This window comes from Stigmatopora nigra, chromosome 4 (genome assembly GCF_051989575.1).
Source record: "Stigmatopora nigra isolate UIUO_SnigA chromosome 4, RoL_Snig_1.1, whole genome shotgun sequence".
Taxonomy (NCBI): Eukaryota; Metazoa; Chordata; class Actinopteri; order Syngnathiformes; family Syngnathidae; genus Stigmatopora; species Stigmatopora nigra.
Genome location: NC_135511.1, coordinates 18067418 through 18091194, shown reverse-complemented (window position 1 = coordinate 18091194; position 23777 = coordinate 18067418). Strand labels below are relative to the sequence as shown.

The 23777-nt window shown below is 36.0% G+C and overlaps 1 protein-coding gene across 1 annotated transcript in view; it reads left to right on the top strand.

Moving 5' to 3' along the window:
- The window catches only part of antxr2a (ANTXR cell adhesion molecule 2a), a 48258-nt gene extending 36225 nt beyond the window's left edge, over window positions 1-12033 (top strand). Inside the window, exon 17 of the mRNA XM_077715759.1 lies at window positions 9992-12033. Coding sequence (XP_077571885.1) covers window positions 9992-10027 — 36 coding nt within the window. The 3' untranslated portion in view covers window positions 10028-12033. The remainder of the gene's footprint in view (window positions 1-9991) is intronic.
- Window positions 12034-23777: the final 11744 nt, after the last annotated feature.

Here is a 23777-nt window from a genome sequence, read left to right as displayed (position 1 = left end):
GTGATAGGTTGTGAATTGGTGGACGGAAATGAGGCTAGTTGTGATGTGGCGCTAAGCTAGCGTGTAATGTTTGTATGAAAGTAGTAAAAATATTACTGAACATGGTGGCCATTTGGGGTTCTTAAAAGCTACATTGTTTACCAAATGTTAGTATTTTGCCCTAAATGTGATTTAATTTTTTTTATTACATTTGCAAAAATAGTAGGATTTTTCAATTGAATTTTATTCTGAGTAAAAAAAAATAATAATAATAATTTAAGTAATCATTTATAACAGCAGGATTTTCCATTGAATTTTATTTTGAGTAAAAAAAATATAATAATTATTTAAATTGGCCAAAATAGTCACTTACAACAGCAGGGTTTTCCATATAATTTTATTCTGAGTTTAAAAAATTATAATAATAATTAAAATTTACCAAAATAGTCACTTTTAAACAGCAGGATTTTCCTTTGAATTTCAGGCAATTGAATTTTATCCTCATTAAAGTCCAAATGGCGTCCCTTTGTAACTTTTTGCGCGTATGCTAACCGCTAACGCTAGCACGGCTAACATCGTATTTACAGCAAACAAAGATTGTATGGCGTAGCAGATGTCGTCTTGAAGGATGTTTCTCTTCTTATGAATAAATCACCGCCTTCCATAATTGATGATGGAAAAAAGATGCAGATGTGACAATAGTTGGCGCCAGTCAGCGCTCGTTTAAAACGCCCTTGGAGTCCTTCCAGATGTGCTTGTCGGCCATTTTTTTCTTTCTTCCCCCACCGCGTTAAAAAAAAAAAAACGTGGCTTTCCAACTTTTAATTCTCTCCAATCGGCCTTTTTTTGGTGTCTTTGATGGATGCCGGTGGAGTTAGTTAATAAAGCAGCTTATTAACCTTAATGACAATGTGATCTTTTACCATTGATAGCTTGTCTGGGACTTAATTAAAGATGATACACTTTTAATTAAGCACTCTCGCCCGTCTCACCTCCCGCGGTACGTCGTTAAAAAGCCGACGAGGCGAAATTCAGCCCAGCCAGGCGAGCCCACTCTTGGAGGATTTTCACACTTGCCATTCGTTGGCCACTTGGACGCCATCGCAGCTGTTTTTTTTTAATACCAACGTCTGCCTATTTTATTTAAAAAAAACGTAAAAATTCGGTCAAGTGATGTTGCTTTTCGCTAAAGTTGAAAGTCTTATTAATATTCATGAGGATTGGCTTGGGAAGTTGATGAAAATTGTATATAAAAATGATGCTAGCGCTACATTTGTACTTTAAAAAATATATATAAATGCTATTGGTGATGTTTATAATTCTTTTACAGGTCAATCTGAGGTCACTTATTGAATCTTGCTTAGTTTTGTTTTGCTAAAGTTGAAAGTCTTATTCATATTTATGAGATTGAAGTTGACGAAAATTGATATGAAAATGATGCTAGCGCTACGTTTGTACTGTAAAAAATGCTATTGTTGAGGTATTTATATATTTTTTATAGGTCAATCTGAGGTCACCTATTGAATTGAATGTGTTTATTGTCGTTATACAAATATTAGATTTAAAGTTTTAACCACAAAGTGCAAAAATAACAACAAAAAACAAACTTAAATCATCAAAAAATGAGTAGCCATGATGACAACATAAATAAGTAGCCCAAAATAACAACAACAATAAACAATAAAAAATAAATAATAATAATGTAGATAATCACTAAATAAATCATAACTAAATAAGTAGTCAACATAATAGGTAATCTCAACATAAATAAGTAAGCACCAATAACAAACAAATAAATAATAATAATATTGATAATCACTAAATAAATCATAAATAAATAAGTACTCAACATAATAAGTAATCACAACATAAATAAGTAGGCACAAATGATAACAACAGCAAACAAACATAAGTAATAATAAATAAAGAATCACTAAATAAATCATAAATAAATAAGTAGTCGACATAATTACTAAGTAGTACTCAACAGAATAAATACTTAGTAGTCAACATAGTGGTTGAAAAGTGTCAAAAGCCTTTTTTGTGTTTATTGACAATGTCCAATTGACTTGAACTGGCTTTGTATGCTCATCTCTCATTTCCATTGACGCCATTAGATGTCCAATCCATTTTCATATGTACAAAGCAGTTGGTGGACAATAACATCAAAATGTTTTGCTAGTTGGAGTGACCATTTACATCGATACATATTTATTCTCACTAGTATAGATATAGTTTTATTTGAAGCAACTCTTGGAAAAGCCAACTGGTGCGGAAATTCGCTGTTTAATCTCCAGCGTGGTTTATTATATCAAGTGTGCGCTATTAGCATGCGGCCCGATAAGCATATTTTCATATTTTCACATTTCTCTCGCCCGCAGTCGCCGGCGTCACTTTACAACCTCGTAAATAACAACTTTTCTCCGCGTTGCAGATTTAAACTTGCCACTTGCTCTGCTTTTTTTTTTCATCCTGAAAAATCCCAGTTGATGCTAAAATATGAAAACACTCATTTAAATGACTTTTTAAAAATAAATGTACTTCACTCTTGAGGTGGAGGAATTCAAGAATGCAAAATGAAGCTGTATGATTTAGATTTTTATGGTTTATTTGAAATTAACTACTTACAAAATCAAGTAACTTAAACATTTAACTAAAAATATGTTTAAATATATAGTAGTAATACATTTTCAAACAATTGACACAAACTACAAATTTATTTAATTATAACATTAGATTAAAAACCAAAAATACATTTAAATATGTTATGTCTTATGTTATGCTATAAGGTACGTTATGTTATGCTATGTTATGCATTAAATTTAAAACATAATTGTATCTTATCAATACATTTAGGACAAATACTTAAAAATAGTAAGCAGCATTTTTATGGATTACAACATATTTATTGTTGTTGTTTTAAAAATAAATAAATACAAAATATATAGTATAAATAATAAAAAGCATTTGTAGGACTACAAAATATTTTATTGTTTAAAAAAATTGTATAAATAGCAAGCAGCATTTGTAGGATGACAAAATATTTGGTATTTTTTTAAAATATATATATCGTATAAATAGAAGTATTTGTAGGATTACAAGATATTTATTTTATTTTTTAAATATATATATATATAGTATAAATAGAAGTATTTGTAGGATTACAACATATTTATTTTATTACTATTTAAAATATATGTATAGTATAGATAGAAGTATTTGTAGGATTACAAAATATTAATTTTATTGTTTTTTAAAATTCATATTTCTTAGCACAGTTCATTTTAAATAACTCAAAACTGTCTGCCTGTTTAAAAAAAATACATACAAGAGTGCAGGTGAGCTATAAACTATAATAGTAGCTTATTACCCATCACACACTAAATAGCTACCTCCGTTTTTTTCCCATGGTGAATTATTTTCTATTTTTCTATGTTATATGACACAATCCAGGACACGCTGGCTAATATTAGCCATTATACGAATCAGCCATGGTGTTAAACAGCTGCGATTCCTTGTAAACGCGCCCGTAATGCTAAATTGTGTGTATTTATTAGCACGCTACCATCAAGAGACTTTTATGGCGTGCGTTAGCCCGCGGCCTAGCGAGCTTATGTTTTTTTTGCTGCACTTTGGAAGCATTTGTGACATCTCCAGCGGGGCCGCTTTGTCAAGCCCACGCATAAATTAAAAGTACACGCCAGCCCGCTGGCCCCCCGCGCCCTCCGCTCTGATACGCCTGACGCCCACGGGGGAAAATCAACCAAAATGTACGCCGCCGCCGCGTGTTTTTCGTCTTGGTGGACGCTGTGCGTTCGGCGACACTCGGCAGCTGCGTGACCTTTGGCCTCAGTAAAGTCACTTTTTTTCAGGCTAAAAAAAAACCAATATACTTGTCGCTTTTTCTCCTAATACTTGGTAACACTTGCTAAACTGTACTAGCAACAATAAAATACATTCGTCTCTTTTTGCTCCAAATACTCCTGAAAACTAGCTTAACTGTACTGAGAATTGGTATAATTAGCGCCCTAACCTTTAGCGCTATGGCTACAATTGGATTGGATTGGATAACTTTAACAGTTTAAGTTCTGTTTCTATTACTTTTTAACATTGTTACATCTTAACACTAGCTAAACTGTACTGGCAAACTATATATATTTGTCGCTTTTTCCTCCGAATACTCCTGAAAACTAACTAAGCTAAAATGTCCTGGGATTTGGTTTAATTAGCACCCTAGCCATTAGCGCTATGGTTGCTATTGCCCTCCCAGTTCAAGTTCTGTCACTTTCAATGATAGCGAATTAGTTAAAGATAGTTATAAGAATGAGAATTAGACTAGAAACATAACATCAGTCAAAGCAGTTTTTAGAAATGTAGCATATGACGCTAGCCGCCGTTTTTTACACTGACTTTTGACTTTTTCAGGCAAAAAAAAAACAGCTATACTTGTTGCTTTTTCTGCTAATACCTCGTAACGTTAGCTAAACTGTACTAGCAACTATAAAAGACATTTGTCGCTTTTTTCCCAGTAGTTAGTAACACCAGCTAAACTCTAATGGCAAAAAAAGAAATATGTTTGTCACTTTTCCTCTCAATACTCCTAAAAATTAGCTAACATCAGTCAAGGCATTGGTTACAAATGTAGCATATCACGTTAGCCGCCGTTATTTATGTCTTTGTAAGTCAGACATGGACATTAGCATCCAAGACGCAATTATTGACGTCTCGCCAATCCACTGATGAAGTGATTGGAGGAAAATGAGGCCTGCTGGGAAGAAAAAAACAAAACAAAATAGCATTTAACAGCTCATTGTCGCTAGCACAAAGAGCTTGATTAATAGCTTTGTGTTCATTATGGCCAATTCAACTTTTAATTGTCATGAAATAAACATGTTTGTGACACAAAAATGATTAAATAGTTTAGCTCAGAAACCACCAATCACAATAAATGTATATTTTTTGAAAGTGGAGAGCTAGCTTATGCATAGATTTTCGCTAAACAGTCATTAAGATAGCATCAAGAAGCAGAAAAATGGCGTTTTTGGCCGGCCTCCACGCCGCTTGTGATTATTTTATGTGCTTAAATTCTTGACGCGCTCCTCCGCGGCTAGCCCGCTTTTGCCCCCGCGCGCCGTACGTCGTTTTGGACGCGGCGCCGATCCGCCCGGGTCCCCGCGCTTTGGATTCCGCTCGTCCATTAGCGCCATCTGCGCCGTCCCCGCGCCGTCTGCGAGGGGCCCGACGCCCGCGCCAAAACTATTGGCGTTTCTCTGGAACAAGCGCTAGTACCGTGCCCAGAGCACTTAGTTGCCAATGATGTGCTCTTAGTCGCTCAACGAAAGAAAAAAAAGGGAGAGGGGGAGAGAGACTTCAACTCGAGGGAAGCAGATGGGCATCAAACATCTGCAAATGCTACAAAATGGCGCCCAGTGGAGCCTAGCGGGGCCTAGTTGCAGGAGCTTGTACTCTTTCCAACTGGTCCAAATAGGCTAACCATGGCTAAGGATGTTTTAAAATTCTATTTTCCTGGATAAGAGGTAGTAAAAAAATCTGCTAGTCAAACGTAGCAGAGAGTATGAAATGTTAGCTTGTCCGCCATTTTGTTTTAAAATGCTACCTGACTTCCAGGCAAGATCTGAAGTTGTTTTTGTACATTAGCATTTAGGTAACCTAAAGAAAACTGACTTTTTTGGGGTTTGTTTGTGTATGATGGATGTAGCTAGTGAATTTTTATGTTGCTAAGTAAACCTGCTAGCGTATTTTTGAAAGTCTATGGCAGTTTGACAGGGTAAAATTAGCCTTAAATGGCTAATTCAAGCTACAAACATAGAGCTACTACATATGTTTTTTTAGATCTTGGTCAAGTGGAAGCAAAAACATATGCTAGTCAAACGTAGCAGAGAGTATGAAATGTTAGCATGTCTTACATTTTTTTAAAATGCTATTTTACTTCATGGCAAGATTTGAAGTTGTTTTGTACATTAGCATTTAGCTAGCTTTAAAAAAATGGTTGAATGACGACTTTTTGTGTTTGTGTATGATGGATGTAGCGAGTGAATTTTATGTTGCTAAGTAAAACTGTTAGCGTTTTGTGCATTAGCATTTACATAGCCTAAAGAAAATTGGCTGAATGAAGACTTTTTGTGTATGTTTATGTTGATATGTAAAACTGTTAGCATGGGGGTGCTATTTTTGAGTCTTTATGGCATTTTGGCAGGATGGAATTAGCCTGAAGTGGCTAATTCAAGCTACAAACATAGAACTACTACGTATGTTTTTTTAGTTGTGTGGGTGGATGTTTATCAAATGGAATTTTCTATGCAAAGCTAGCTTTGGCCATGTAATGTAAAAAAAACGAAATAGCAAAATGGTTGATTTGATCTTTTTAATTAAAAAAAAAAGTCCACCAGGAAAGATTGATGGATACAGACGCTGAAGTTCAGAGATGCTTTTTCCCAGCCTGCTCCGCATATGCTGCCGCCGTTTGCTAACTTTTTAGCGCAAGCTGTCGCCGGCGATCCGGGGTCATCCAACTGCGGCTCCGCCGGCGACATTCCGCTCCGTCAGCCACCCCCATCCCGCCGTTCGGCGTGTTTGATACACAAGCAGTGCATCACACGGCGACGCTTTAATACCCTCTCGTAAATTGCGCCGCTAACTGGGGTGCCTGCATCAGCGCTATCCGTTTGTTGACGAATCTGTTTAGCATAACGCTAACTCACAAATGAGCGACACAAGGTTCTGCTCAAAGCGTTAGCCCGCCGGCTATATGGCACTTTTTGTAATTCGGCTAGCTCCTTTTAGCTCTTTTTGTCCGGGTGAAGGACGATTAGCATGTTAGCGCGTTAGCAAAACCCACAAATTAGGTCAGAAGCAGCATCGAAAAATCCTATCAGCTAAAATACTTATTTAATTATACTTTATTATTTTTTCTTAAGGTGCCCTGATGAATTTGTTTGTTTTTAAGAGATAATAAAATAAGTGAAACATGTACAGTAATCCCTCGATTATCACAACTTCAATTATCGCGAATTCACTACTTTGTGATTTTTTTTCCACTTAATTATTTCAAAAAGTTTTAAAAAAATTTAAGGGTGATAAAAATGTGAAAACCCACACTGAAGCTCGTAAGTCAAAGCCTCTTTTGCTCGTCATTGAAGAAAAAAAATATGTATTCATTTTTATTCAAATACAGTAATCCCTCGATTATCAAGTCTTCACTTACCGCAAATTCACTACATTTTTCCGCTATTAATTATTTAAAAAAATAACTTTTAGTTCAGAAAAATGTGATAAAACTCGTAAGCGAAAGCCAGTCTTACTAATAGGACAAAAACACAAAAAAACAGTTATAATAGGGGTGACCCTATTTGGCGATTTTTTTTTTTTTTGATTATCGCGGCCATGTCTGGTCTACATCAACCGTGATATTCGAGGGATTACTGTTTATAAGAAATATGATGAGCATTAATTTTGGCTGGGGAGCCGCATTCGGCTCGAGAGCCATATGTTCGCCATCAACTGTAAAATGATTTAGCCTTCATAGTCAAAGCTTAAAATAACAGAAAAAAACCCTATGATGGTATTTTTGAAGAGATCTTGGAATATTTTCTCGGTCTTGTCTTGAAATTTTTGATGCTACATAAAAGCTAACTTAAAAGCTAATTTTCACATTTGGGGAAAGTTAGAAACCAAATTTTTGTCCCAAAAAAACGTCTCCTCAGAAGTGAAATTTTGGATTTTTACTATCAGTTTATCGGAAATACAATTGACAAAAACGTAGAGCGCTTTTTAGCTAGAACGCTGTCGTCGGAAGCGGCTAATTCCCAGATTAGCCAAGCGGAAAAGTAGTGAAGTCTTGTTAAGCCGCCATCTTATCATTGCAAAATAAACATCTTGTGGACTTTTGTTTTTCACGCCACGCCACAGATGGATTGTTCCTGCGGAATGGCGTGGCACTTTGTTGTTTTTTTTTGCCATCTTTTTCGGTGAAAGTAAAGCATCCATCGGTTCTTGTGACGACAAGCCAATAGAAGATTTTTTTTTTTTTTTGGATGGCATGGTAAGTCGCCATCAAGCTGTCACGCAACACATGGCTCGCTCATTTACATTTGTACTTTATCTTTGATTTGTCAAGCACGCCGGATTTGTTCATTATTGACTAAACCACGCGTGAGTGAGGAAAGTAACATAGTCAGAATTTGATTTTTTATTTTTTGGGAGACGGAATACCATTCTAAATATGACTTTGTGAATAATATCACTAAAGGTCAATACAAGGGTTCATTCATCGTTTTATGACTCGTGTAATCAGGTCAATTGTTTGAAAAATAACTCCATTTAGACCGCAGGTGTCAAAGTGGCGGCCCGGGGGCCAAATCTGGCCCGCCGCATCATTTTGTGTAGCCCGGGAAAAAAAATATGAGTGCCGACTTTCTGTTTTAGGATCAAATTAAAATGAAAAGTATAGATATATCTTAAATTTCCTGATTTTCCCCATTTTAAATCAATAATTGTCATTTTTAATCAAATTTTTTCTGTTTTTAGGTCAAAAATCATTTTGTAAAATCTAAAAATATATATAAAAAAGCTAAAATAAAGATTGTTTTAGATCTATACAAAACTGAATATTCAGGGTTTTGAATCCAGTTCTTGTAATCCATTTATTAAAAAAAAAATCAAAATATTATTTATATCTAAAATTTTCCAGCCCACTTACTTGGTGACTTACACTTGTACATTGATTTCAGTTCTAATGGATGACACGTTATTAGTACGTTTGTTTAAGTTGTTTTAGGACTATATGCACATTATTTTGGAGGAAAAAAAACATACCCTGATAACAACTTTTTTGTTGACGTTTCACTTCCATTCCATAACCACCCTCGTTTATACAATCTTTTTCTCCATCGACTTGACTTTAGATTTTCCATTACACATCCAGTTATGGGTTGTGTCTGTGTATGTGGTGCGCACGTTTGTGTGTGTGTGTGTGTGTGTGTGTGTGTGTGTGTGTGTGTGTGTGTGTGTTGGCTTCCATGCTGTTAAGGGATTTGCAGTGTGAGAGCTCCCTCTTGGTGCGGGCCTGACAACTGTTGTACACACTTTTCAGCCACTGGACACGTCCTCAAACATTCTCACATGGCACACAAATGATGGCAATAAAACAAATACACACTCAAGTACCTATCATTAACCGAATTACCATGATTTTGGCTATCTCAGAAATAAGGGTTTTTTGTCAATTAAAATGTGTTGGGCATTTAGTTTTTGGGTGACAAATATTTAAAATTAATTATAAACAGGATTGAATATATTTTTGTGAATCATATTTAAAAAAATATATATATGTTTTGCTTACATTATCTGACATTTTATTCAAATAGTTTGTATTTAATAATTGGTTCAAAATATGTTTAAACATAGCTTTTGGTGCCAAATATTTTAAATTAATTCGAAACCGGATTGAAGAGATTTTGTGAATCGTATATTAAAAAAAAATATATATAAATGAATGTATTGTTTACATTATTTGACATTTGATTACAATAGTTTGTATTTAATAATTGGTTCAAAATGCGTTGGATTTTAAGTTTTTGGTTGCCAAATATTTCAAATTAATTGTAATCCGGGATGAAGATATTTTTTGAATCATATTTAAAAAAAATAATGATAAATTGTATGTATTGTTTAAAATTTTTGACATTTATTTCTAATAGTTTGTATTCAATGAATGTTTCAAGATTATAGTCACTTTACATTTTTATGACTGAATATATTTTGTGAATCATATTTTTAAAAAAATCCTATATATTGTTTACATTTTTTGACATTTAATTAAAATAGTTTGCATTAAATACTTATTTCAAGACAGCTAATTATTGTCCCATACCACATTTTTCTATAGAAATTAAAACATTTTTTTCCTTTTTTTTTTTTGCCTGTCCAAAAACATGAATTGAATTCACTGTTACAAATCACATCTAATAAAAGTTGTTTTCTTGGCTTTCAGGGTCGCTGCATGAATTTCAGCCGCGTTCGGCATTAGACGACGACAACGAGGACGCCGAGGACGACGAGGACGCCATCCCTGACGACGCCATTGCCAGATGCTCGCCGCCATGGGCCAGAGAAGAATTTCACACTTCTTTTTCCATATTTATATTTATGGTGACATTGTTCCCGCCGTTTTATGACGATGATCTCTAACGCGTAGTAGCGAGCATATTGAAAAGGGGGAAGAAAAAAAACATAACAAAAAACGAGTTTCCCGGAGGGGGCGGAGCCTCAACTCTTCCTATTGGCGACGTCTCGTCAACACGAGACCGCCGGCCACCCCGTTTTTTTTTTTTTTATTCCCCCCTCTCTCTCGCCTTCTTAGTTTTTTTATTTCTTTTCTGGCAAGGCGTGACTGTCGGTCGGACAGGACGGACGGACGCCCCCGAGGTTTTTTTTGGTAGAATTTGCCCTTCCGAGACACCTTCCCGTCCGTCGTCAGGGAATTAATAGAGCGTGCGTATCCCCACCGCGGGCGGGCGGGCGGGCTGAGGCCTCATATTGTTTTTGTCAGGCGTCCAAAAACTTCTTGTCACTTCCCAAAAAAAATGCACTTTTGAGCTATTTTTAATTTTTTGGCGGAATATTTTAGCCACAGAAACTAAATAGCTAATGTATTTTGTATTCACAGTTCGCATACCAAAGATATCATTGATGCTAAAATTAGCACGCACTGTCGTTTTCAGACAAATTTTTAGCAGTTTTTGATATACAGAATTTTATAGATTTTTATTTTTTGCATCTAAAATTTATTTTAGATTTTTTTTGTTTACATAATTTGGTTTTTGAACCATAAAAAAGATAATTGACGTTCAAATGAGCACACGCTACTTGTAGTTTTGAATATACAGAATTTTATAGATTTTTTTTTTCATATAAAATTTATTTTACATTTTTTTTTGTTTACTTAATTTGGTTTTTGAACCATAAAAAATATATATAATTGCAGTTCAAGTGAGCACACGCTAATGTTTTTTGAAACTTAACTTGTAGTTTTGTATATACAGTATTTTACAGATTTTTTTTTCACCCAAAAAATAATTTTCAAATTTATATCTACGTAATTTGGTTTTTGAACCATAAAAAAAGATATAATTGCCGTTCAAATGAGCACACGCTACTTGTAGTTTTGGATACACGGAATTTTAGAGATTTTATTTCATATAAAATCTATTTTAATTTTTTTTTGATTACTTAATTTGGTTTTTGAACCATAAAAAATATATATAATTGCAGTTCAAGTGCGCACACGCTAATGTTTTTTGAAACTTAACTTGTAGTTTTGTACACAGAATTTTAAAGATTTTTTTTCACCCAAAAAATTATTTTCAAATTTATATCTACGTAATTTGGTTTTTGAACCTTAAAAAAGATAATTGCCGTTCAAATGAGCACACGCTAATGCTTTGAAACTTAACTTGTAGTTTTGTATACAGAATTTAAAAAAAAAAATTTCACCCAAAAATTATTTTTACATTTATGGTCACTTACTTTGGTTTTTGAACCATAAAAAAAGGATATAATTGACGTTCAAATAAGCACGCACTAATGCTTTGAAACTTTACTTGTAGTTTTGAATATACAGAATTTTATAGATTTTGTTTATTTTTTATAGTTTACAAATATCTACAAAAAATATGCATTTAAATTTGTTTTTATTAACCTTAAAAAAGATAATTGCCGTTCAAATGAGCATGCACTGTTATTTTCAGACTACTTTCAGCTTTCCATATACAGAATTTCATATATATTTTTTATATAATAACAATTTTTTAAAATATAAACATTTATTTAATTCAACCCTAAAAATAATACGGACTATAAATATTATATACAGAATTTTGTATATATATTTTTTATTATAGCAATGTTTTAAAAAATATATAAATGTTTATTTAATTAGGTTTTGGAACAATACACATTGCTTCAATTAAAGTTTTTTTTATGTTTATAAGCCTTTTAATTTATTTTATTTTTTAATTCAGTATTTTTATATATTTAACAAAATTTTATGAAGTATTATATCTAAAGTATTCATAGTATACTATTGCTTATACATCTACATCAGTACATATTGTAGTCACAGTAATGATTTAGTGTCTGTGTATTTAAAAACATATTCCTATATATATGTATATATTTATATATATATTTTTTATATATATTTATATACATATATATGGAGGAATAGTTGTTTTTTTAAATTTTGGAACTTTCCAAATTGAGTTTACAAGGACTTTTTTAGAGATTTTTAGACATTTTGAGTATGAATATGAAATTAAAAAGCGAGTTATTTTGCAGGCAGACGCGGGATTAAGCGAGACACCTTCCCGTATTTCGTCAGGAAATTAATAGAGCGTATTTCGGCCGCGGGGCGACCGACGTCCACGTTTTGAAGGATTGATGCCTTGAATTTGCTTGACACGTGCTCGCTCGCCAAGGCATGAATTTCTTCTTTAAAAAAAAAAAGACAACAAAGAACAAGGTCCAAAACGTTCATTAAATCTATTAAATATGCCCGTTAAGTCACTTTTTGGAGAGAAATATTGTTAACCAAAGTTAAGACATCATTTTATCAGCAAAACCGATAAGAAAAACATATTTTTGACTGATTTTGCCTGAAAAAAAAAAGTCAAATTTCCTCAAAATTGAATTCAATTGGAATTTTCTAGATTTGATCAAACAGACATTATAAATTTCAATTATTTCAATTATTCCTACATTTTTTGGAGAGCATTTTAGGCCAAAAAAGTATTTCCATATTTATATTTACCATCACCTTTTTAATAGTCATTTTTAAGAACTAATATAACCTTTCTTTGAATTAGTACGCTGTTACTATGTAGGCAGGGGTATACATTAATACATGTATATAAATACATAGATACCCTAAAATTTTTGTAAAATATTTTTTTAAATTATTTTTGCGGAATTTAAATTCATTTTCAAGTCTATGACAAGCAACAGGACATTTTAGTCCAACTTAAAAGTTTATTTTACTTCAAAATTGTACTTTAAACAAATAAAAACACTTTAAAAGACATTTTTGAACACCTAAAAGTCTAAAAAAGTGACTTAAATGTAAGTTTTTCTTCATAAATCATATAATGTAGACATAAAACCCAAACCAAACCCCCCTCGCAATGTCAAAGTGGGACGCCATGGCGCCATGGCGCCGCCCTCCCCTGTCCAACTCGTCTGGCGTCCTAAACGCAAACCCAAAGCAACGGATGCGACGAACGGATAAGTATTGTTCATTTCCAGAAATGATGTAGCCTATTTTTTTTTTTTTTGCCATCCCAAATGACGGGGAGGGGTGGAAGGCTGGTTAAGGGGAGGGAGGCGGGGTTTATCGTTCTTGGCGATGGTGGCAATGGCGGCGTTGTTGTTGTTATTGTTTCTTTTTGGTGATGGGGAGGGAGAAAAAGGCCGTAACGACAATGTCGCTTTACTATTCGGCAAATGTGGAGATTGGAGTGGAAAAAGCTGACAAGGCCGCCGCCCCTTTGACGGCGAGCGCAATGGACAATGACCGGTGGCGGATGCCGGCCTGCCCTCTCTTGCCCGGCCCCGCCCGACCCAAAACCGACCGCCCCTCGCCGCCGCATGACACCAAAAATAAGTTCAAGCGCCATCAACGCCGACATGAGCGTCTAATTATTATTCCTTTGTCTACCACTCGTCAAGCCCCTCCCACCTACCAGACGCCATTTTTTTTCTTTAGAAATATTTGCCCCAAAATGAAACCCTCAAATCACTATCACTTACCTAATTTGAATAGATTTTTAGGTATTTTTTTTACTGTATTTTTTAATCTTTTTATCAATGAGCATTTAAGAGATCATTCGTAGAATTTTTTATTTTTTTTATTTTGGATTTTTAATAAGGGGTAGCATATATTAATGAACATATATTCATATTCATGTTAATGAATATATATATGTAAATATGGAAGATTGTAGCCAAGGGCTAGTTTTAAAATTTATAAAATAATATATTAAAAGGGTGGATGGGTGGTTTGCAAGTCGGCCTCACAGTGGGTGGATTTGGGTTCAAATCCAGGTCAGTTCACCTGTGTGGAATTTGGATTTTTTTTATAGCCGGGCCTGCGTGGGTTTTCTTTGGGTACTCTAGCTTCCTTTCTACGTTCCAAAGACATGCTAAGCTAATTGTACGCTAAATTGTCCATAGTGATTGGTTGTTTGTTTGTCTCATTATGCCCTGTGATTGGCTAACTACCAATTCCCCGCCAGTCAGCTGGGATAGGCTCCAGCACCCCTGCGACCTTAGTCAGGATAAATCGGTTCAGAAAATGAGAGGGAATTTATTTAAAAATAATATATATACATATTTGTAAATCACATTGCTATTTTCAAAAGTAATCTCCCCTTTTTGGGTATATTTTTTGTACATTTACATGTATAATTACTTCATATAAGTAGTCTGTATATTCACATACCATCTAGTTATATGCGCATGTGTATAAATCGGTATACTTATACTATATATGCATATCAATATTTATAAACATGTTGCTTGCCTTAGAGGAGACTTTTTTAGACCAAACCTTTGCATTTTTAAAAAAAATATTCTATACTTTGTTCTATAGACAACAAAAAATGTGTTTGTATTTGTTTGTATGTTTGCAAACGTGCTGGTGGTGAACTCGCTGAAGGCCATCTTTAATTGGGCCCCCCCAGATTTATGCGGCCCGACAGGGACCGCCATTATACGCTTTTGTGTGTGCGTTTGGACAGACCGGACACTGTCCAACCTCCTGCTCCCCCTGTCCAGTCACCGGAGGCATCACACACACACACAAACACACACACACACACACACACACACACTTGTACATTCAAATGCTTTGAGGTCTGGGTTGCCTAAAAAATCAGGTCTTGCGTTTACAAAAAAAAAATATGCACTTGCGTACCTTCTTCTTTGTCCATATCAAGGGTGTCAGACTCTAGTTGGTTCGCGGGCCGCTTTAAAGTCGTTTCATGTGGGCCAGACCATTTTAAATATAATATTGATAGGTTCATAAATAGTATTACAGAATAAACTCAACAAATATTTAGATTTTTTTTTATATAAATGGATTTAAAGCCCTGAATATTCCGCTTTTTTATGGAGCTAAAAATGTTTATTTTAGCTTTTTTTTAAATATTTTTTTTATATTTTACAACATAATTTTTTAACTAAAAACACAGAAAAAAAATGACAATTATTGATTTAAAAAGGGGAAAATCCGGAAATGTTATATACATCGAACCATTCTTAGATATAATATTTAGATTTTTTTTAATAAATGGATTAAAAACATTCCGTTTCAGTATTCAGTTTTTATAGAGAAATAAATAAAATTATTTATAAAATAATGTTGACTTTTTGTTCTGTATTTTTATATTTAAAATAATGATTTTTGAACTAAAAACACAGAAAAAAATGGATAAAAAATTACAATTATTGATTTTAAAGGATTAAATCAGGAAATTGAATATACATCTATACTTTTCATTTTAATTTGATCCTAAAACAGAAAGTCAGCACTCATCATTTACTTTCCCGGACCACACAAAATGATGCGACGGGCCAGATTTGGCCCCTGGACCGCCTTTTTGACACATATGGGCTACAGTGTGTGTGGATGGGGCATGTTGGCTTTTTGATGGTGTGGATATGTTTCAAAGCGTCTCAAATTTTTAGTTTTCAAACGTTTCTTTAAAACAAGAGTTAGCTCGTCGCATGCTAACGACGTCGACCGGTCGTTGTTCCTCAGTGATAGAGTCGTCTGAAAGTCTGCCGCTGTTTACCCGCCTGGAACCGGATTGGGACAGGAGGGCCTCGCTGGGTTTGGCCGTGTCTATTTTCAATTGGGAGCAGGCGGCGCGGCACGGAGCGGCAGCTAGCCGCTAAATCCGGCGCTGAGCTCGTGCCACAAGGTTGTGTTTTGACAGCGCAACGCGGCGCTTCCGCGGGCCGTCTGGCTGGCCGGGTTGCCCCCGTTTGCACAGGTGTCGGCGGGGAAAACTCCAATTGGACCAGCCGCGGGGCCTTCCAGCTCGTTAAAGAGTCGCTACGCGAGATTTAGCGTCAAATATAGCCGCGGTTTGCCGTTAGCCAGCTCGGGCTCGGCGCTAAATAAGCTCAACCCAGAATGGAATCTGTCTGTTTCCGTGCTGGATCGTTTTTTTTTTGTCTTTTTGTCGTCTCCTTTTTAAATTAGCTTTGGCTATCCGTCTTTCGTAGCTGCTGTCAGTTGGTCATGCTGTTGCTAACTTTAGCATTTGTTACCTCCGTCTTTTTTGTTCCATATCGATCTGTCAGTTTCTCGTCTTTTTTGGTCGCTAATTGTCTGTTCATTGGATTGGATAACTATCCATCCCATATTTGGGAAATGTTGTTGTCATAGTAGCAAGAGGGTTAGAATACAGACATTTTAGACATAAATAGATAGGTATTAAGTCAGTTAATACATAAATACATGAATAAATGTATAAATAACTAAGCATCTTTCTGAAATACATATATATATACATATACATTTACATATACATATACATATACATATACATTTACATTTACATTTACATATACATATACATATACATATACATATACATATACATATACATATACATATACATATACATATACATATACATATACATATACATATACATATACATATACATATACATATACAAATACATAATATACATACACATGTACCTATACATACATATAAGCTCATATATACATATGTGCATATATACATACATATACCTATACATATACCTATACCTATAGCTGTACCTATACATACATATAAGCACATATATACATATATAAGTGCATATATACATACACATACATATATTTATAAGCACATATATACCTACATACACATAGATGTACATGTATACATATGGTATCCTGCAATGAGGGTGCAGCATTCTATTGCTGAAAGAGCTTTGGAGGGACTCCACAGACTCATGCAGGGGGGTGGGAGGTGCTGTCCATGATGGACATCATCCTGGTCAGCATCCTCTGCTCTCCCACTTCCTCTACAGACTATCCTTTCTTGTCTTTCTGTCATTTACTAGATTCGTCAACTGTCTTTTAGCTTGTAGCATACAATTTTTCCCCTTTAGTCGTTCAATGCTAACGCTATGCTACATTGTTTGTAGCTCTACTTCCGGCGGGCCTAAATTGTGTGTTTTGACCCAACTCGTTTGAACTCGAGCTGAACCGAGCAGGGCCGTCCACGGCGAGCCAATGGCGTGCCGGGAAGGTCGGGAGTAGGCGGGGGTTGGCGGTCACCTTGCCGGAAGCGCTCTGCGTGGCGCTTTAATGAAGGCAGAGGGGAATCGTGGCCGGGGGTCTTGTTGATGTAGTAGCGGCGGCGAAGGAAGATGATGATGATGATGATGATGATGGCGGGCCTAGCGTGAGAGGCAGCAGATCGCTTCTGACTCGGTCAGCAGATGTTTGCAAATGGCGCTAATGTAAGCGCGCCGCCGCAAATGCTTGCGAGCGTAGCGGAAATGCAAACAAGTCTATTTTTAGACCGTTGTGGCGAGCCAATGAGAACGCGGAGGACCAAAAGCCAACGTCAATGTTTATTTAGCGGTTCTCCTTCACATTTTCTTGCCAGCAGACTTTTGGAATATTCAGCCCTCGTTGCCTTTTCACTTACTGGACAGAATTTGTGTTAAGTATCGGCAGAACCACGAAAAAAAGGCTCGCCAGGGGGGATGTGGGAGGGTTGGCATTTTTTTTAGGAGACTTAAAAGTCCAACAACGGGGTTTTTCAAAGTTAAGCAGCTCAATTGCTAACGTTTGTAGCATGACTAGATCCACAAAAAAGAATAACAAAGTTATGCTAGGAAAGGCAGTTGTTGCTAGCATTGAGTTTAATGTTTTATTGTCATTATAGAAGTAGAATTATATTTAAGGTTCATTTTTTAGGGGACTTCAAAGTCTAATAACGGGTATTCAAAGTTCAGCAGCTCATTTGCTAATGTTTGTAGCATGGCTAGATCTACCAAAAAGGCTAACAAAGCTATGCTAGGAAAGGCTGATGTTGCTAGCATTGAATTTAGTGCTTTTATTGTCAATATTCAAGTAGAATGAGTTACAAGTTTTAAGTTATAAGTGCTTTTTAGTGCCTTATAGGAGTCTTGTTTTGTAAATTTTGGACTCCGTTAGCAGTTTGACGTAGCAGCAAGTTAGCATAAGAAACTTTTACTTTCTTTCGACCCCCGTCTTTCATTTTACGGCCTCAAAATATTAAGGTGGACTTGAAAATATACTTCAAGGTCTTAATATAAAGTATACAAAAGTAAGGTAGTGATTTCAAAAGAGCAAAAAAAATTGAATTAATTCTGGCGCTTTTGCCCTTCCCACAAAGTCACCTGACATCGTTTTTTTTCCAATAATTTAATAACAGCTTCACGACTCCACTTTCCACGCTTGGTCTTTAATAAACGCCGTGATTGCGGCTCGTTTTTTAATTGAGTGCTGCCTTTTAACGAGCGGCCGCCACTCGATGGCTCATTTTCATTTAGCCCGACGTCGCCCATCAATTTTGACGCTTTTTGACGTCTTTACCTCGTCAAATCCTTCAACTTTTTAACATTGCCCATATTAGGGACCGTCCCAAAACTTAATTTATATCCCAAAAGTTTCAAATCAAGCACAATCAAAATTTTAACATGTTTGTCATTGTTTAAAAAAATCATATTTGCTCTTTACCTCATAATTGTCAATATCGATGGCCCCGATTGGCCAAAAAAGATTTTGTGATGGATTAGCGGGACGTTTGGAGAAGGGGCGGGGCTTAGCAGGATAAAAGTCAACAGAAGAATAAATATAGACTTTTTAACGTCACTCTAACAACTCAAAACAATACAAAATAATGTCATTCATAGATACAAAAAAAATGGATTAATACTTGTTAATGCACTTTTACTTCACCTTACAAAAAATTTGGTTCTAGACGTAACTTCATAACGTGATTTTTTTCGTAAATCGAGTCAAATTTGAATTGGAAAAAGTTCCAAAACCCTAAAAAAGCACCCCATAAACCCTTTAAAAAATGGACCAATACTTTTTAAATCGCTCTTACCTCTCCTTACAAAATTTGGTTCTAGAGGTAATTCCGTAACATGCCTTTTTTTGTAAGTAGAGTCAGATTCAAAATGGAAAATACCCTTAATATTGCCCCATAAATCCTTTAAAAATGCCGAGTTTTATAAAAAATCCATTGAAAAAAAGCACGACATTTTTAAATTAAACACTTTAAAGCGCATTAAGTACAAGATTCAAGTGTTCCACGTTAATAACAGCCCAGGGCAAACAATAAGTCCCTTTTTAATAATAACATACTGCCCCTTTAAGCGAGTCATTTTGCTGAAAAACTCTTTTAACCGACACGCTTTGGGCTAAAACAAGCAACTATTAAAAATAGGTAATTTTTCTCGAAGACGCCACCTCGGGGAGACGAGCTCCTGTCAATCAAACCCCTAAAAAAGAGTAAAAATGGCTTGGTGGCGTCCATTTTGTAATGATGTGGAGTCAGCAGATGACTCCGTTTACACGGCACGTAGGAATGATCGTAAAATTTAGGAGCTGAAGGACAGAATTCATTAAAAGCGAGACGGCAAGGCGGCAAAGCGAGACAAGAAGAAGAGTGACGTGTGAAGGTTGACTCGTGTTCAAAAGTCCTCGTCTTTACAATCCCGACATTTTTTATTTTTTTTTCAGGACCGTAAAGTACACGAACAGTAAAGAGCCGTAAGATACAATTCCTCCAACTCACTCATCATAAACGGAATGCCCTTTTTAAATTAATGCATTTAAAAAGAAGACATTTTCTAAATATTTAACTGTTTTTTTTTAAATAATTTTATTTTTGTTTTGTATTAACACATTTGATCGTCAATCCATTTAATCCGATGAGAAAAGGCTATTAAAAACAAATTTGATTTGATGATTTGGAACGATAATTAATAGCAATACAAACGTAATACCGAGATATATAAATATGAATATGAAAGTATTGTCATCTTAATCCTGGAAAATAATCCCTGCGTATGATCATCATCATCATCGCCATCATCGTAATGACGAAAAAATTATATATAAAGTGCACGCCGTCAAACAATAACACAAATTAATATTATTGAATTTAAATATGAATATTTTTAATAATCTAGTAAAACCTTTTTAATCTGGGTGTTTTTAATCAATGGCGTACTGTTTAGGACAACAAATGACATGTTTTTCTCTGTAAAATAATGCAAAATATGAATTGAATATTTAGAGTTAGGTTGCTAGCTAGCTCTACTAGCCAGGGTTAGCTAACCGCTAAAGAATTTCAATTTAAAACACTTGCTAAATACTTAGAAATCTTAATCTTATCTAATCTAAAACCTTTCTTTGAAATTGAAACGAGTTTAAAACCCAAACTAAATCTTTAATGTTCAGCCAAACCCAAGTTGTCAAAACACTTCCAACTTTTTCATCCATGCTAGCATTTAGCTCGCTAACTGTGGCTACAAAACCCTAATCTTATCTAATCCAAACCCTTTCTTTGAAATTGAAACTAGTTTGAAATCCAAAGCTTTATTGTTCAACCAAACCCAAATTGTCAAAACATTCTCGACTTTCTCATCCATGCTAGTATTTAGCTCGCTAACCCTCGCTACAATCTTATCGATTTTCTGGCCTGAACGCGGGATAGCGCTCAGCCGCTTAAACGGGTCGCTGGTAAATCGCTTGTCACTCAGCATGCGAACACAGATAAGCCTTAAAGGGGGGGTGGGTTCCTCAACTGGACCCCTTGAGCCCCCCCCCTTGAGCTAGCGCCACGCGACTCGCTTTCAGTGGGGATTAAAATTGGGAGGTTAACCTCCATTTGTACTTGGGTTGGAGATAGAGGGCTCCAATAAACCGCTTTTGTTGGAGAAACAATGAAAGCTAGCGCTTGTTCATACATTTCTCGATTGGGCGGGGCAACAAGATGTGGATATGTGATTGGATAAATTGGTATTACACTCGTACAGTATGGAAATGTTGATATGTTAACCAACTGAGGAATGTTTAAATGTACTTAAGTGAATAGACGGACATATTAATTCAGTTTCTTAGTATGCTAACGGACATATATCTTTACTGTCTTAGTATGCTAACGGATAGACAATGGTTTTCTGTGTCTTGGTTTGCTAATGGTCAGACACGAATACAGTGTTTTAGCATGCTAATGGACAGATGCGTTTACTGTCTTAGTATGCTAACGGACAACATATTTTCTGTGTCTTAGTTTGCAAACGAACATACACGATTATAGTGTTTTAGCATGCTAACTGGACAGACACATTTACGGTGGATTAGCATGCTAACAGATAGACAGGTCCACTGTGTCTTAGTATGCTAACAGATACCACACTTGCTGTGTCTTAGTTTGCTAACGGACAGGCACGATTACAGTGTTTTAGCATGCTAATGGACAGACACATTTACTGTGTCGTAGTATGCTAACAAACAGACATGTTTACTGTGTCAGTACGCTAACGGACAGACGCATTTACTGTATCTTAGTATGCTAACAGACTGACATGTTTACTGTGTCTTAGTATGCTAACGGACAGACAGATTTACTGTATCTTAGTATGCTAACAGACAGAAACGTTTACTGTGTCTTAGTTTGCTAACAGACAGGCACGATTACAGTGTCTTAGCATGCTAACACACAGAAAACGATTTTCTTTGTATGCTTAAATGATGTTTTATTAATAATGAAGACGGTCAATTGTAGGAATTTGAATGCTGGGAACAATTATTGCGTTTGTTTGATGTGTTAGAATGTTAATGTGTAGAATGTTCATTTACATAAAAAATCGACTAGAATTACCACATAGTATGGTAAATCACATACCGCACACACCCAGTTACACACAGGTACTGTAAACATCTGTCCGTTCATTCAGGGCGCGTCCAATCAAGCTGTTCCGACAACTGGAAGACATCACAAGTTGCACAGTCGTGAATCTAATTGGATGCTAATCATGTGTTAATGAGACTAATCCTCGCCATGCGTCCGCTCATTTGCTTAATGGCCGCTCGGTGTCCCGATGACGCCCATCCGTCACGTTTGATGAGGCGTCTGTAGTTGGATTTACAAAACGGGGGGACAGGTGAACGCTGCCGACCGCTCGTGTCCACACAGTTGCGACTTTATACCAACAGAAATGTGTATGGTGTATAAATTATGTTGTTTATATACGTTGTAATGGATGGTAACTATCTTTTCATCTAACATTTTTGTTTAAATATCATTAAGTAGTGCTATATATATCGTGTGTAATGTGTGTGATTGGTCATTGTTGTAAAAGTGGCAATTATGGGATGTATTTAGGTTTTGGGGATGCTTTGCTTACTAGGAGCCTGGACAGCATCGACAACATTTTCATTCATTCATTTTCTCAACTGTTTTATTGAATAACTTTGGATAACTTTATTCATCCCGTATTCAGGAAATTTTTATCCTCACTAGGGTCGCAGGGGGTGCTGGAGCATATTCCGGCTAACTTCGGACATGAAGAAAAAAACAGACAACCAATCACTCCTAGCTAAAAGTAATGTAGCGTAAAATTAGCTTAGCATGCATGTTTTTGGAATGTGGGTGGAAACCGGAGTACCCGGAGAAAACCTACGCAGGCCCGGGGTGAAAATGCAAACCCCACTCAGGAGGACCAACCTGGATTCGAACCCAGGACACCAGGCCAACATTCATTTTCTGAACCAATTTATCCTCACAAGAGCTGCGAGGGGTGCTGGAACCTATGCTAGCTGACTTTGGGTGCGCCGCAGAAGACAGCCTGAATTTTTATTTTTTTATTTATTTTTTTCCCAATTTTTAATTTATTAATAAAAGAAATGGTGGTCAGCCAATCGCAAAGCACACGGAGATACAGGACAACCAATCACAGCTAGGGGCAATTTAGAGTGTCCAATCAGCCTACTATGAATGTTTTTTGGGGAATGTGGGAGTTAGCCGGAGTACCCGGAGAAAACCCATGCAGGCTAAGATACAACATGCAAACTCCACACAGGTGAAGCAACCTGGATTTGAATACAAGACCCTAAAACTGCGAGGCCGACGCGCTAACCACTAGCCTATCGCCCTCCCATTTCAAATGTTACAGTCATTGTCAACCATTATGTTAAGCTAACTCCCTCATACTTCCTCACCCCAATTTTTTTCGAATATAACCCTCGTGTAGACAAAGCCTAAAACATCTGTCGTCAGATAACAAAGCGACGCTCACAGCTGTTCCCCTAATGCGACCTGTCCAACGTCAACGCCCCCCCCCCCCCCCCCAACGACGTCCAAATGCAACATTAAGCGTCACCTTCTGCTTTGATCCCGACACAAGATGGAGCCTAATGCATATTTAGCCTAGTTTAGCTTAGTTTAGCGACTAAGTGAAGAGGGAAAGTGTAACAATAAGCCAAGGATTTAGCGTCAACAATAGCGGCAGCCTACATTTAATTTAATCTTAGCTAGGATTAGCGTGCGGAGCTAATGTCAGAGAATATCAAAATGCGTTTTTTTTTTCACTGCCCAGATGCTTCGCAACAATGGCGGCGGCGGGATAATGGCGACAGATTTTTTCCCGACTTTCTTCATATGTTGGCGAATTACCCAGCCGAGTGGTCGCCATTAAAAGCTGGGG